This window comes from Mobula birostris, chromosome 1 (assembly GCF_030028105.1).
Source record: "Mobula birostris isolate sMobBir1 chromosome 1, sMobBir1.hap1, whole genome shotgun sequence".
Lineage (NCBI taxonomy): Eukaryota > Metazoa > Chordata > Chondrichthyes > Myliobatiformes > Myliobatidae > Mobula > Mobula birostris.
In genome coordinates, this window is record NC_092370.1 from 77,549,770 (window position 1) to 77,565,549 (window position 15,780).

Here is a 15,780-nt window from a genome sequence, read left to right on the forward strand (position 1 = left end):
CTAATGACTTGCGAGCAATCCAAGACAAATTAGCAGCTCTACACAAAAAAAAAATTGGAAGCTGCTTGTTTTAAACATCTGTATTGGTGGAATGAATGGTATATTACAGGTTTCCCCCGCCATCTGAAGGTAGAGCGTTTCTATAAAACGGTTCATAAGCCGGAATGTCGTAAAGCGAAGAAGCAATTACCATTTATTTATATGGGAAAAATTTGTGAGTGTTCGCAGACCCAGAAGTAACCTATCAAATCATGCCAAATAACACACAAAACCTAAAATAACAGTAACATATAGTAAAAGCTGGAATGATATGATGAATACACAGCCTATATAAAGTAGAAATACTTCTCCACAATAATTGCCTGCACTGTTCTCCGTAGCAAAAATCTCACGCAAGCACTCTCAGCAAAAGCACAGCGCAAGCACTGTTGGCAGAGACACGGTGCAAGCGCTCTCCAGTAACCTTTAAGCTATGAAGCTGCCAAATTATACCAAATAACACAAAAATACACAGCCGATATAAAGTAGAATAATGTATGTACAGTGTAGTATCACTTACGGGAATCAGGAAGACAGCAAGCACACTGATGGTGTGTTAGGCTGAGTCGTCGGAGGTTGGGGTGGTGCAGTGGCCCCCACCCTCCGGGCAGCGAACCGATACTGATCCGCGAAGCATGCAGGGGTACAGCGGTAGCTGGGACGCATCCAGCACACCTTTAAGAGAAAAGCCGAAATAAACAAGCTAATTAATTAGGTGCTGCCCGGCACGTAAATATCGGCCCAGATCAGAGGCGACACAATTGGCAATCGTCTCTGATCTGGGCCGACATTTACGTGCCGGGTGGCACCTAATTAATTAGCTTGTTTATTTTGGCTTTTCTCTTAAAGATGTGTTGGGTGCCTCCCGGCTACCGCTGCATTCTCTGCGGATCGGTATCTGTCCACGGCCCGGGGTTTGGGGTGGTGGGACTCTGGGGTGTCATCTCGTCATCTGTTTCCATGAGGGTAGGCAGGTCATCTTCTTCTGTGTCTGCCTGCCTCGATGTCGAAGGTCCAGGTTTGTTGTCTGCTGTGGCTGATGTGGAAGGCTTGCTTGACTGCTTAGCCTTGCGCATTTTTAGGTCATACAGTTCTTTGTAAGTACTCAAACCATCCTGCAAATATGCCCTAAACTGATGTAGCCTTTCAAAATTAAAGTCGTACTTTATCATTGCAGTGAAAATCTCATGCAGTTGCTTCACGTTCAGTTCCTGGACAACTTCGCTACTGCATTTGGTTTCGATTGTTATCCTTTCCTCTTCCAATTGCATCACCTCTTCACTTATCAGTTCTAGGTCATGGGATGCCAAAACCTCTTCAACATCATCTTCGTCAACTTCCACAAGCCAAACTCACTTTGTCCTTGCTTCATTCACCACGATCAAAACGCTTAATTATGTCTAGTTTTACGCTAAGTGTAGCACCCTTACAAGCTCTTTCAGGCTTTTCCAATACCTTGGAACTCATCTTGCAAGCAACTGCTGACAGGCACGTGTTTAAGCAATGCCGGCGAGAATGCCGTTCCAAATCCGGGGGGAGAGCGGCTGTTCGGGGCGCGCGCTGCTTTTTTTCATAACAGTGAAAACACCTTCTGTTAGCAAAAACAGGTAACTAATGTAGGTCTTTCGTAACAGTGAGGTTTCGTAAAGCGAACGTTCGAAAAGCGGGGGACACCTGTACCAGGTTAAACAACTGGAAATTTCCATGTTTAAAGTGGTATTGTTTCTAACCTCTTCAATGGCAAGCTCATAAATTTGAGTTATTTAATGTTGTCGAAAATTTGATCGACTTCAGTCCACATTCTCTTATTGTTTTTCCATGTTCTACCTCAATGCACTATTAATGAATTACTCTGTATGAACAGTATGCAAGACAATCTTTACACTATCTTGGTACATGTGATAATAAACTAATTCCGAAGTTGTCCAGATGTGTAGAGGTTAATTAGAATGCGTGGACTGCTCTTGCTGGTGGTCTCTTCCATGTTCTTACCACTCTGCACAATAAAAGAAACAAATCTCCTTGTTTGGATTATTGCTTTGGACAATGATCAGTTGCATGAAATTGCTTAAAATAACTACATCTTAATTTTTCAACTTGTGGATCAGTCTCTCTCATTACCCTGTTCTGCCTGACATCCTGGAGTTTACATTACTGGTAAAATTGAACCAGATGGGCATCAGGGAAAAATCTTGGATTGTAACCTCCTCAAAGAAAGAAGATTGTGGTTGGTCAATCATCTTACTTTCAAGACATCACCGTAGGAGATCCTCAGGGGATCATCCATGGACCCAATCACCTTCAGCAGCTTCAGTAATCTTCCATTGTTAGTCCAAAGTGATCCTCAAAAATAAAGTAACTCATACCTGTATACAGCATGATTATGGAGCATTTGGCGGTGGACCGCAAGTAACAAAGTGCCTAGCATTTCTTATTTCCATGAGAGAGAGAGAGAGTCTAGTCACTTACCCTAGACATTTAGTGGCATTGCCATTGTCAAATCCTGATGGTCACCAATGACCAGAAATTTAGCTGGACGTGTCACAGAGATACAATGGCTATAACAACAGCTTAGAGGCTGTTGGTGACTTAAAACTGTAAGACTCTGGTACAGGAAAGTCTGTCAACTTATCAATGCTAGTCTTGACGAAGGGTCTCGGCCCGAAATGTCGACTGTACTTCTTCCTATAGATGCTGCCTGGCCTGCTGCATTCCACCAGCATTTTGTGTGTGTGGCTTGAATTTCCAGCATCTGCAGCTTTTCTCGTGTTTGGGTGCTAGTAAACATGCCATCTTCTGCATACTTTGAGCTATTTGTACCCATTTTGCACAAATGCCAGCACATCTGACCATTGCCAGACTTGTTTTGGATGCCCAAGCTCTGAGGCAGTGTCTTAAAAACTTTGGGGAAAAGAGGTTTCTAAGTTACTTCCAAATCATGGAAGGTTTTGAACTAAGTAAGATGCTGTCATTTCAGGGCAGAAGCTAGTGACCCAAGGTAAGGATTTATGGTCCTGTGTGGAAGAACCAGATAGGTGATTGGGATTTTTTTTGCCCCCAAATATGCAAGAAACTACAGAGTTGTGGACACAACTCAGCACATCATGGAAACCACACTTCCCTCCATAGATTCTGTCAATGCTTATAGCTGCCTTAGTAAGGTAACCAGCATAACCAAAGAGTCTACTTATCCTGGATATTTTATCTTTTCCCTCTTCCATCAAGCAGAAGATAAAAAGCCTGAAAGCACATGTCACTTGGCCCAAGGACATATGAGTCTATTGAATGCTTCCTTTATGATGAGATGAACTCCTGACCTTGCAATCTCCCTCATTTTGGCTCTGGGACCTTACTATATACCTGCACTTCAGCTTTGCTATTGTTTTACCCTGTACAACTCAATGTCCTGTTGTAATAAGTGTGAATGGTATGTAAGGCAAGTCTTTCACTGTGCCTCAATACATATGGCAATAATAAATCAATTTACTCATTTTAAGATCTGGAATGCTCTGCCTGAAGGGACAATGGAAACAGATTCGTGAATTGTTCAGAAGGGAATCTAGATCCCAAAAGAAAAGCTTTGAACAAGCCTTTATAGCTTTAATGGCCAAATTGTGGGCACTAATGCTGCGTTTCAAATAACTACAAGATCAATAAGAGTCTGTGCTGTCAATATAATTATGAACTATAGTGAAAATTTAATTTATCCTTTGTTGTTTAGCTTCAATTTTTGTGTGAATGTGTATAGATTCATAAAGTTATACAGCCTGGAAATGGGCCCTTCAGACCAACTTGTCTATGCCAAGGAAGATGCCTATCTAAACTAATCGCATTTGCCTGCATTTGGCTTATTTCCTTGTAACTTGTCCTATCCGTGTACTGTTTGAATATCTTTTAAACATTGTAATTGTACCCTCCTCTGCTACTTCCACTGGAAGATTGTTCCATATACTCCCCATCCTGTGTGTGTGTGTTGAGAGGGGGATATTACACTCGGGGTGTCTGAGTTCAATTCTGACACTTTCTGCAAGAAGTTTGTATATCCTTCCCGTGAAGCGCATAGGTTTCCTCTGGATGCTCCAGTTTCCTCACATATTACACTTACAGGTTAGCAGGTAAATTGGTCACTAAATTGTCCTGTGATTAGGCTAGGGTTAAATAGGTGTGTTGCTGGGCAGTGCAGCTTGCTGGGCTGGAAGGGCCTGTTCTGTGCTGTATCTCTAAATAAAAATTTGTTGCTGAAGGAGAGCTTCTCTCCGATTTTTTTTAATATAAGACTATTGAACAGACCTCTTGTACAATAAAATAGTCTCCTAACCACCCGATCTACCTCATTGTAGTCTTGTATCTTATTGTCTACTTACACTGCACTTTCTCTGTGACACTTTATTCCACTTTATTCTGTGTTATGTTATTGTTTTACATGTACTACCTCAATGCACTACTGTAATGAAATGATGTGTATAGATGGTATGCAAGACAAGCTTTTCACTATACATGTGATAAAAATAAATCTATCAGTCTACCAGTCTGTTACTTTGCAGTCTGAAGGTGTTAAATGTTAATGGTTAATACAGAGGTGATACATTGAATATGAGGAGAAAATTAACTGCTAATCTGATTCATCTTCCCTCTCCTTTCAATCACCAGAGTCGAGCCAAGCATGAAGATCCAGAACAACTTCGATTGAAACAAAGAGCCAAAGAGGTGAATTTTAGTGCAACTATCCTCTTCGCTTTTCCTTTTCCTTTTATTTTTGCACATGGAACTTTCTTTGCAGGGTGGGACCATCAATCTCCTGGTATTTAGGTCATGATTTGTATAGTCATTGTGTGCCGTTTTCTGTGTTGGAGGTCATGGGCCTTGGGCAAAGACAGGAACTGCTGAAGGCAAGGGCGACTTGCAAAGTAAGGTCACGTCAAGCAGGAGGGAGTGGGAATTTCTTTGCAGCCCCAGGGCTACTTAGTTTTGTCTTTTTAAAAAAAGTTATCTTAAGAATTCTAGCTGCATGTATAATTGAGAGATGAATTTATTTCTTGCATTAAAGTTTAGGATTTGTTATTTGGTAATATCACAATGGGTTACATATTTTTGGATAAATACTCATTTTGTAAATCTGTTGCTGTTTATAATTCGTTCGCTTAGAGGTGGAACTGGGATTTAGTTGTAAATGGAAAACGCCTCTGGCTTTTAATTTTCTAAGCCCAGCAGTTTTTTTTCTGTTCTGTGATGGAGCCCTTGTTTCACACAGTTCATGTTTAGCTCCAGGGCTTTTTATTTTATAGCTTAGACTGGTTTAAGCTTTTACTCCCAGAGGGTCCTGCACGGCAACTGAAGAAACCAACAAATAAGTTCATTTCATGTCTGCTGTTGCTGATGCACAGTAGCCCACTTTTACATTTTCCCAATATCCATTTCCTGGCACTGGTTGCCGGGAGGAAAACCTCCACTAATTGGACCCAATTTTAATTGAGCCTTAATATTAGAGCTCACTTGTGTTTGCTTCTGGCAGTCAGGGAATGGAAACAAATGAAAGTACCCAACATTCATGCTGTGTGTGAAATTTTTCACTTGACCTACAGATTCTTTTCCCTGCTGAATAAATCATCAAGCCTATTCGCATTTCATGATTAAAGATTTGACGACAGATGCTAATAAAGACAATACAAGTGTTTGATGAAAGCCAAGGAACTGAAAAAATTAGTTTCCATGGACACCACCTCCATCACTAACACCAGCCCCGCAGCTAATAAAGCAACTTTTTAAGTAGCTGTTTCTGTTTTGATATTCTCCATGGGAAGTGCATGTCTCAGATGAAGAGCTTTCTTTTTTTTTTAAACGGATTCTTCATTTGAGTAGCTCAGACATTTGTCTCTTTATTCAAGGGCTGCTTGCTCTCTCTGTATGTTTCTGAGAATCATCTCCCACAAAACCACCGGCACATCTGGAAGGCTGGTCATTCTATCTCCACACTAATTGGATATCGTTTCTCTCCAAAGCTTGTGACTCTGACAAATGGAAAGAAGGGACTGTACTTTCAGGGATGATGAAGGTCAAGTGATGACTTTAATGCCTTCAAGGTGTGGACTACTCTTCTTGTATCTAAACCTGTAACACCAGTGGTCACAGATTTGCAAAGGCCATTTCTGCCCCACATTGTCCAAGTATCTCGAGCAGTCCTGAGAAGTTAATTGCAGAAGTCTTTTTTAAAAAAAAATTTGTATATATCACGGAGGAGGAGCTGTGGAGATATGTATAAACAATTAGATTAGCACATGTACATCGAAACATACACTGAAATGTGTTGTTTGGTCAGCAACCAACGCTGTCCAAGGATGTGCTGGTGGCAACCTGTAAGTGTCAGCATGTTTCCAGTGCCCACAACTTACTGCCTATACATCGTTGGAATGTATGTGGGAGGAAACCGGAGCACCTGGGTGAACATACAAACTCCTTACAGACAGAGGTGGGAATTGAACCCCAATCATTGGGGCTGTAAACTATTACTCTGCCACCCCTGCTGTAGGACTAACCCTGCTGCTATTTCAAGGATAGAGTATAGACCTGAATGGCATCCTGATATGCTGTGATTTTTATTACTCGCTCCAATATTGCTTCTCTCAGTTCTCTCAGAATTTGAGTAATTCAATCCATCACACCTATGAAAGTTCTTGGAACAATCCTAGTCCCCACCTTTCCTATTCAGCCTATTCTCTCTCTTGTACCCACTGACTTTTTCTGATTCTGCCACCAACTATCGTGCAGCAATTTAAGGTAACCAATAAATCTTTTGGGATGCAGGAGGGAAATGAAACACCTGGTAGAAACCTACTTTACCCCACAGAACATACAAACTCCTCATAGGCAGCACCAGAGATCAGGGTTGAGCTCAGGTCACTGGATCTAAGGCAATATCTCAATTAGTTGCACTACTGCTCTCCTTTCGATCTTCCTTGCTTGTCTTTTCTTTGTTGCAGGCTGAACACTGGAAGGACAGAACCAGACATCTTTTCCATTAAAATGGGGGCAGTATAATTCCATTTTCATAAATCAGAATTGCCACGGCTCCTAAAGCAGTTGTTCACCCAATCAAGTGTGGTACCAGCTCAGAGTAAAGCAATCGAGTTTTCACACTTTTCCAACAACCTTCCAAATAATTCTATAGACCAATTACCTTCTGAAATAGTAATTGTATCTCACTGCTGTGAGCAGTAAAATGTAGATGATTCAGATTTCTGTGTCTGCAGTTAGTATTCCAGTTTTTTTAACCTCTTCATATCCCTTCATACCAATCTCCTTAATCTCAAACTCCTAACAAAATTGAGCAACTGGTATGTCTTTTTCATAGTTGCATCAAGGTGTTGGGCCAAGACAGATTGTCTACAATCAATTCCTTAGTCTTTTTGACATTGAATATGAGGTTGTTGGGAAAGCAAACCATTCAACCAGCCAATCTATCTCACTCCTATACAAAACATCATTGCTATCTGAGATTTTATGAGTAGCAGTGGTAATATCTGCAAACTTATAAATGGTATCTGAGCTGAGCAGCCACGAGTGTAGAGAGAGTTGAGCGGTGGGTTAAGCACGCATCCTTGTGTTACGCCTTTTTTTTTGATTGTCAGCAAGAAGGAGGTGTTATCACTGATCCGTACTGACTGTGGTCTTCCAATGAAGAACTCAGGAATCCAGTTGCAGCAGGAGGTGCAGAGGCCCAAGTTTAGAAGCTTGGTGATTAGTACTGTAGAGAGGATGATGTTGAATGCCAAACATTTAAATACCTGATTAGAAATGACATTACCTAACATTGAAACCCATGGTGACTTGGAATCGCAAGATGCAGCTGTGTATACTGATACGGCCCTCTGTCAGAAAGGTGCAGAACAGGAAACAGCCTGGCTCAATTTGTTGGGAAATTGATTGCTGTATTTATATAGGAAATGATTGTCTCCTCTATGTGAAAATGTACATTTATTTTTCTTGGGGGGGGGGGGAGCGAGAGATAAAATTGTGACCTTAGGCTGACCTTGCAAGTACATGGATCAATGCATAATGTTCTCCAAAGCAGGTTATTTCCCTGTCACATTGTCAACTGTTTGGGAGGTGCAGAGGAGTGTTATTCTGCTATTAATGAGAGGGACTGAAGAAGGTGGAGCTCCAAGACCTGAGCCTTTAAAGTGGCCTTTAATATCAAGAGGACTAATGTGGCACAGTGGTGACACTTTCACATTAGGGGAAAGGACTTAGTAAAACTAGGGACCATAAAAGGTCATAAATAAATCTAATGGAGAATTCAGAAACAAGCTGAGAGAATGTGACACAAACTTCTGCAGATTATCATTCCAGGTGAGTAACAAAGTTCAAAGAGGATAAACTTGAAGGAGAGAGTGTGGAGAGAGTGCGGTTGGATAAAGGAGGCGAGCAGAGATCCTTGGTGCATTAAGATGATATGGATCATTTTGCCAAAGGAGCTAATTCTTTGTTGCATTTTAAAAAGCTGACAGTTTCTGATGGTAAATCAATTCTTGCCTTTTGACTAGATGCAACAATTGGAACTTGCACAGTTGGCACAGCGGGAAGCAAATCTCGCAGCACTTGCAGCCATCGGACCAAGGAAAAGAAAAACCCCAGATTCACCAAGCCTTGGAACAGGAAATGAGGTAAAGAATAGAATTTGGCACAATTTTTTCCACTGGAATACATCCCTTGTGACCAGAATCACGTACTATACAGTACAGGGCCTTTAGCCACTATTTCTGACACTTAACTTGTTTAGTTCACTGGGATGTAAATTACTGGGCCTTGGGGACTTATCAGCTTTTAGTCTCATTCATTTCACCTGCACTCCAGCACTCTCCCCACCCCCCCATACTAATTTCCTTGGCTTCCTCTTTTTCATTAAGTTCATGGTTTACTACTGTTTCTGGGTTCTATTATATCCTTTTTCCTCTAGTCAAAGCCTGCATTTCTTTAATTGGTCCATTATTTCTTTGTACCCCATTATTATTTTCATGACTGCAAGGGACCTATATTTGTCTTCATTAATCTTTGAAGACAATTTAATATAAATGGTAAGACTCTTGGCAGTGTGGAAGATCTGAGGGATCTTGGGATCCATGTCAATAAAACACTCAAAACTGCTGCGCAGGTTGACAGTGTTGTTAAGAGGGTGTATGGTGTGTTGGCATTCGTAATGGGGTACAAAGATTGAGTTCAAGAGTTGTGAGGTAATGTTACAGCTATACAAGACCTTGGTCAGACCCCACTTGGAGCACTGTGTTCATTTCTGGTCACCTCACTCCAGGAAGGATATGGATACTATAGAGAGAGTGCAGAGGAGATTTACAAGGATGTTGCCTGGATTGGAGGGCATACCTTATGAGAATAGGTTGAGTGTACTTGGCCTTTTCTCCTTGGAGTGACGGAGAACGAGAGGTGACCTGAGAGGGGTATATAAGATAATGATGAGTATTGATCATGTGGATAGTCAGAGGCTTTTTCCCAGGGCTTCAGTGGCTAACATGAAGGGGAGTAGTTTTAGGGTGCTTGGAAATAGGTACCGAGGGGATGTCAGGGGTAAGGTTTTCACGTTGAGTGGTAGGTGCATGGAATGCACTGCCGGTGGTAGTGGTGGAAGCGAATATAATAGGGTCTTTTAAGAGTCTCTTAGGTAGGTGCACACAGGGCTGTATGGTAGGGAAATTCTAGGCAGTTTCTAGAGGAGGTTACATGGTCGGCAAAATATTGTGGACTGAAGTGCCTGTAATGTGTCTATGTTTTAAGTTCTGTTTTTCTTTTCACATGTATAAGTTTTTACAATACACTCTTATGGTCATTGCAAATTTACTCTTGTCTGTTTTCCCCTCTCAAACATGTACCTTTTAGGTGAATTCTAAAAGATGTATGGAACCCTCTTTTTTAGTAACCTTGCAATGCTTCGTCTTTGGATCTAATATATATAATTAGAGCTTGAAGACTCGTATGGCCAGATTTGGGAACAGCTTCTTTCCAACTGTGATAAGACTGCTGAACGGATCCTGACCCGGATCTGGGCCGTACCCTCCAAATATCCGGACCTGCCTCTTGGTTTTTTTGCACTACCTCACTTTCCATTTTTCTATTTTCTATTTATGATTTATAATTTAGATTTTTAATATTTACTAATTTTTACTATTTTTAATATTAATATTTAATATTTGTAATCCAGGGAGCGGGAAGCACAGAATCAATTATCGCTGTGATGATTGTACGTTCTAGTATCAATTGGCGACAATAAAATATAAAGTATAGACAGCACAGTAATGGGCCCTTTGGTCCACAAAGTCTGCATCAACCACCCATTTGCACTAACACTACCAAATCCATTTTATTTTGTCCACCTTATCAACTATTTCCTCCCACCCATATTCTGCTACTTGCCCTCACTCTTGGGGGCAATTTGGAGTGACTAATTAACCCTCCTACCTGCACATCTTTGGGACATGGGAAGAAGCCCATGCAGGATAACCATGCAAATTTGTTGCACAGTGTGCCTGAGTTTAGGATTGAACCTGAGTCTTTGGCGATTGGTCTACTTGCAGTTCCATGCTTATTTCTATGCATCCTTTCCAATAACAAGCCCTTAACTTTTTTGAAAACCAGAATTGGGTTGTTGTTCCTTTTATATTTTCACTTCAGCAAGTAATTGTTTCCTTAATTGTTATCGATTGTCATAATGCCTTTTTAATGAAGCTCTCCAGCCTGCCACAGATAACATGTTCTTGGTTCCCTCAGATTCTTTTCTTTAAATCCACAGACCTTAGTCTTGGATTGAACAGCTTTATGCCAAGTTAAACTAATTCCATCTGTCTGCTCGTAATCCATATCCCTCCATTCCCTGCTTGTGGTGTTCCTATCTATATTTTTTTGTTCCGGGCATCTTCCACTATATATATGGTTTTTTTTTACAGTCACTCATCTCTAAAGCAGCCTGTACAACAGGTTTATTAATGAATCCCTTTGCATTGTATAGCTCTCAATCTAGGCCCTAGCTTGTTCTATTGTTGGCTTCACAATAGACTGGTCTTGCAGTGTACAACATATGCCTCAGATAGGAATAAAATTGGAGTTGATGTGGCATTTAGAAATTGATTCCTCTCTTCCAGTTTTGTCATTGGCTTACCCCATATAAGGCTTTCCTGAAGGAATAATGGCAGTAAAGATGTTTCAGGAATGAATTGTTCATGTTGGGTGTCATTAGTTATAATTTACATTATAGACCTCTCTGAAAATATAGCTGGTTCACTGCCCTAAATATTTGACAACTTGCAGTTATTCAAATGTAATCTTCCTCAACAGTGTTATTTGCGAAAATGCATCTTAGACCATAAGACATGGGAGCAGAGTTAGGCCATTGAGCCCATTGAGTCTGCTCCACCATTCCATCAGGACTGATCTCGGATCCCACTCAACCCCATGCAGCTCCCTTCTTGCCATATTTTTTTGATGCCCTTACCAATCAGGAAACTATCAATTTCCAGCTTAAATGTACCCATGGACTTGGCCTCTACTGCAGTCTGTAGCAGAGTATTCCACAGATTCACTACTCTCTGGCTAAAAAATTCCTCCTTATCTCTGTTCTAAATGTCGCCCCTTTAGTTCTGGATACCCCTGCCATCGGAAACATCCTCTCCATATTCAGTAGGTTTCAATGAGATCCCCCGCATTCTTCTAAGTTCATGTGAGTACAGGCCCAAAGCTGCTAAACACTTCTCATATGTTAACCCCCTTCATTCCTGGAATCATCCTGGTGAACCTCCGCTAGACACTCTGCAATGACAACACATCCTTTCTGAGATATGGGGCCCAAAACTGTTGACAATACCCCAAGTGTGGCCTGACTAGTGTCTTGTCAAACCTCAGCAGTATCCCCTTGCTTTTATATTCTATTCCCCTTGAAATAGAATATAAATTGAAATGAACGCCAACAGTGCATTTTCTTTCTTTACCACAGAGTCAACCTGTAAATTAACCTTCTGGGAGTCTTGCATGAGGACTCCTAAGTCCTTCTGGACCTTTAGTGTTTGAACCTTCTCCCTATTTAAATAATAGTCTGCACTATTGATCCTTTTACGAAAATGCATTTTTGTACATTTCCCAACACTGTATTCGATCTGCCACTTTTTTGCCCATTCTTCCAATTTGTCTTAAGTCCTGCTGTGATTGCGTTGCTTCCTCAGCACTACCTACCCCTGCCCCTATCTTCATAACATCTGCAAGCTTTGCCAGTAAGCCATCAATTCCATTATCCAAATCATTGATAAACAATTTGAAAAGTAGTGGGCCCAATACTGACCCCTGAGGAACACCACTAGTCACTGGCAGCCAACCAGAAAAGGAAGCACTCACTGCCTCCTTGTTGTCAGCCGTTCCTCTAGCCATGCCAGTATCTTTCATGTAACGCCATAGGATTTGATCTTGTTAAGCAGCCTCATATGTGACACATTATCAAATGCCTTCTGAAAATTCAAGTAAATGGCATCCACTGCCTCTCCTCTGTCCATCCTGCTTGTTACTTCCTCGAAGAACTCTTAACAGATTTGTCAGGCAAGATTTCCCTTTACAAAAACCATGCTGACTTTGACTTATTTTATCATTAGTTTCCAAATACTTCAAAACCTCATCCTTAATAATAGACTCCAACACTTTCCCAACCACTGAGGTTAGGCTAACTGGTCTATAATTTCCTTTCTTTTGTCTTCCTCCCTTCTGAAAGAGTGGTGTGACATTTGCAATCTTCCAGTCCTCCAGGACCATGCCAGAATCAAGTGATTCTTGAAAGATCATGACCAGATGCATCTGTTATCTCTTCAGCAACCTCTCTCAGGACTCTGGGATGTAGTCCATCTGGTCCAAGTGACTGATCCACCTTAAGACCTCTGAGTTTGCCGAGCACTTTTTCCTTTGTAATAGCAATGGCACTCACTCCTGCACCCCGACACTCATGGGCCACTGGCACACTGCTAGTGTCTTCCACAGTGAAAACAGATGTAAAGTACCCATCAAGTTCATCTGCCATTTCTTTGTCCCTGATTACTACCTCAACAGCATCATTTTCCAGTGGTCCAATGTCAACTCTCACCTCCCTTTTACTCTTTATATAACTGAAAAAACTTTCAGTATTCTGCTTTATATTATTGACTAGTTTGCCCTCATATTTCGTCTTTTCTCTTATGGCTTTTTTTTTAGTTGCCTTTTGTTGGATTTTAAAAGCATCCCAGTCATCCAACTTCCCACACACTTTTGCTACCTATAATACCCTTTCCTTGGCTTTTTCTCAACTTCCTTTGTCAGCCACGATTGCCGCCTTCTGCTATTTGAGAACAACTTCTTCTGTGGGACATATCTATCCTGCGCCTTGTGAACTATTCCCAGAAACTACAGCCACCTCTGTTCTGCCATCATCCCTGCCAGTATCCTCCTTCAGTCTACCTGGGCGAGTTCCTCTCTCGTGCCTCAGTAATTCCCTTTATTCCATTGTGATACTGATACGTGTGACTTGTGCTTCTCCCTCTCAAATTGCAGTCTGAATTAAATCACGTCTTCACTGCCTCCTTAGGGTTCCTTTACATTAAGCTCCCTAATAAGACCTGGGTTATTACACAACACCCAGTCTAAGATAGCCTTTCCCCAAGTAGGCTCAAGTGCAAGCTGCTCTTAAAAAGCCATCATCTAGATATTCAAGAAACTCCCTCTCTTGCGATCTGACACCAACCTGATTTTCCCAATCCTCTTGCATATTGAAGTCCTCCATTAGAATTGTGTCATTACCCATATTACATGTTTTTCCAGCTCCCTTTGCAATCTCAACCCCACATCTTGGTTTCTATTTGATTCCCATAATGTTTTTTTCACCTCCACCCAAAAAGATTCAAAATTCTCTGACCTTATGTCACCTCTTTCTAAAGATGCAATTCCATCTCTTACCAACAGAGCCACACCACCAACTATGGCCTTCTTTCAGCCACATCTCAGTGACGCCCACAACGTTATACCAACCAATCTCTAATTGCGCCATGAGTTCGTCCACCTTATTCCAAATGGTATGCATATATAAATACAGCACCTTCAGTCCTGCATTATTTGCCCTTCTGAATGTTCCCTCTGTGGTACAATTTTACTCTTTGCTCTGTCTGCATTTGTACCCAATCATTGGCTTGTCCTTCCTTACATTCATGTTACATTCATCATCTACTTGTAAACCTGTTGACTCAGCTCCATCATATTGCATCCCATCCCCCGCCATATTAGTTTAAACTACTCCCAACAGCTGTAGTAAACCTGCCCGCAAGAATATTGGTACCCGTTGGATCAAGTGCAACTCATCCCTTTTGTATGGGTCACACCTGTCCCAATTGTCCAGAAATCTGAATCGCTACCCCCGCTCCAATTCTTCAGCCACGCACTTATCTGCCATCTCACTCTATCCTCACTGCCACATGGCACAGGCAGTAATCCTGAGATTTCTACCCTTCAGGTCCTGCTTCTCAGCTTCCTTCCTCACTCCCCATGGTCTTTTTTTCAGGACCTCCTCCCTTTTTCTACGTATGTCATTGGTACCCATATGTACCATGATCTCTTGCTGCTCACCCTCCCTTTTCAGGATATTGTGTATGTTGTGCTTATTTTATATGTCTATGTTTTCATGGCTAGGTCCATCTTCGAATCTCTTAAAACAGTGCTTTGAAATAGTCAAGCTAATTTCAAGTTAATATATCTTAACCAAAACTTAATAGATTGGCCAACAAAATTAAAGTAAGTTTCTTTGTCTGATTGAAATCTTTCATTTTACACTTGACCTTTTGTGAATTTTTTTTAAGCTTTTGTTCCAATTCCCACTCTATTTCTGACCAGTTTTGAACAGCATTTTGCTAAAAATAACTAAATTGGTGTACCTCGTTCTCTATTTTGAAGAAAGACTTGTGCTAACATGGTAACTGGATTTGTATGACCTGATTTCTTTTGCTCATGTTCTCAGTGTGTTTATCTCCTTCCTTTGTTTTTTAAAGAACTGCTAAAGATTCATTTTAAATAAATTTGCCTTCTGCTGTGGTAAATTCTACACCAGCTGCTGCTTCACATGAAGGATAGATCAAAGAAGTAATTCGGTCTGTACCTTCCACAAATGAATATTTGACACATCATGGGCCGTAGCCAACATAATGACTTTTTCCTAATGACCTATTTGTTTAATACCCCCTTCCTTCTCTGGGTCAGGTAACTGAATAGTAGTCAGTTGAAAGCATTCATTGCTGTTATAATTTGGGACAATTCGTACTCATTTTACTGGGCTCAGTAAAGTCATTCCCAGCTTCTTACTGCTACCTCATGCAGAGAGACACCAGTCACCTTAGATGTTGCCTTGCTGTCTGAGATTAACCTAGCTGCTTACTTTGTAGCTCTTTAATCAGAATTCTCTCATGCACTTTTGGTACTGATTGCCTGCTGATTTATTTACAGATGTTTCTGTTTCAATTTCCGCATGAATTACCATTGTCTAATGTTTCATCTAACAAGCACTCTTTCCATTTCAGCTTTTGATTCTCTTGGATGCCTATGCCCTGTCATAGCTCTTTAGAGTCTCGGAACTAGTTTACACGGATTTAGTCTTCCTTTTGCTCTTCTGGCCGTTGATTAGTTCAGCAATGACAGTTAAGTTCTTTATCTTCTGCTCCATGGCCAGTAAATATTCAAATGTCAGAA

At 41.1% G+C, this 15,780-nt stretch overlaps 1 protein-coding gene across 1 annotated transcript in view; it reads left to right on the forward strand.

Annotated features, from left to right (window-relative positions):
- LOC140197588 (transcription initiation factor TFIID subunit 4-like) overlaps positions 1 to 15,780 on the forward strand; it is a 136,212-nt gene that overhangs the window by 81,741 nt on the left and 38,691 nt on the right. The window contains exons 13-14 of the mRNA XM_072257757.1: positions 4,690 to 4,746; positions 8,580 to 8,699. Coding sequence (XP_072113858.1) covers positions 4,690 to 4,746; positions 8,580 to 8,699 — 177 coding nt within the window. The remainder of the gene's footprint in view (positions 1 to 4,689; positions 4,747 to 8,579; positions 8,700 to 15,780) is intronic.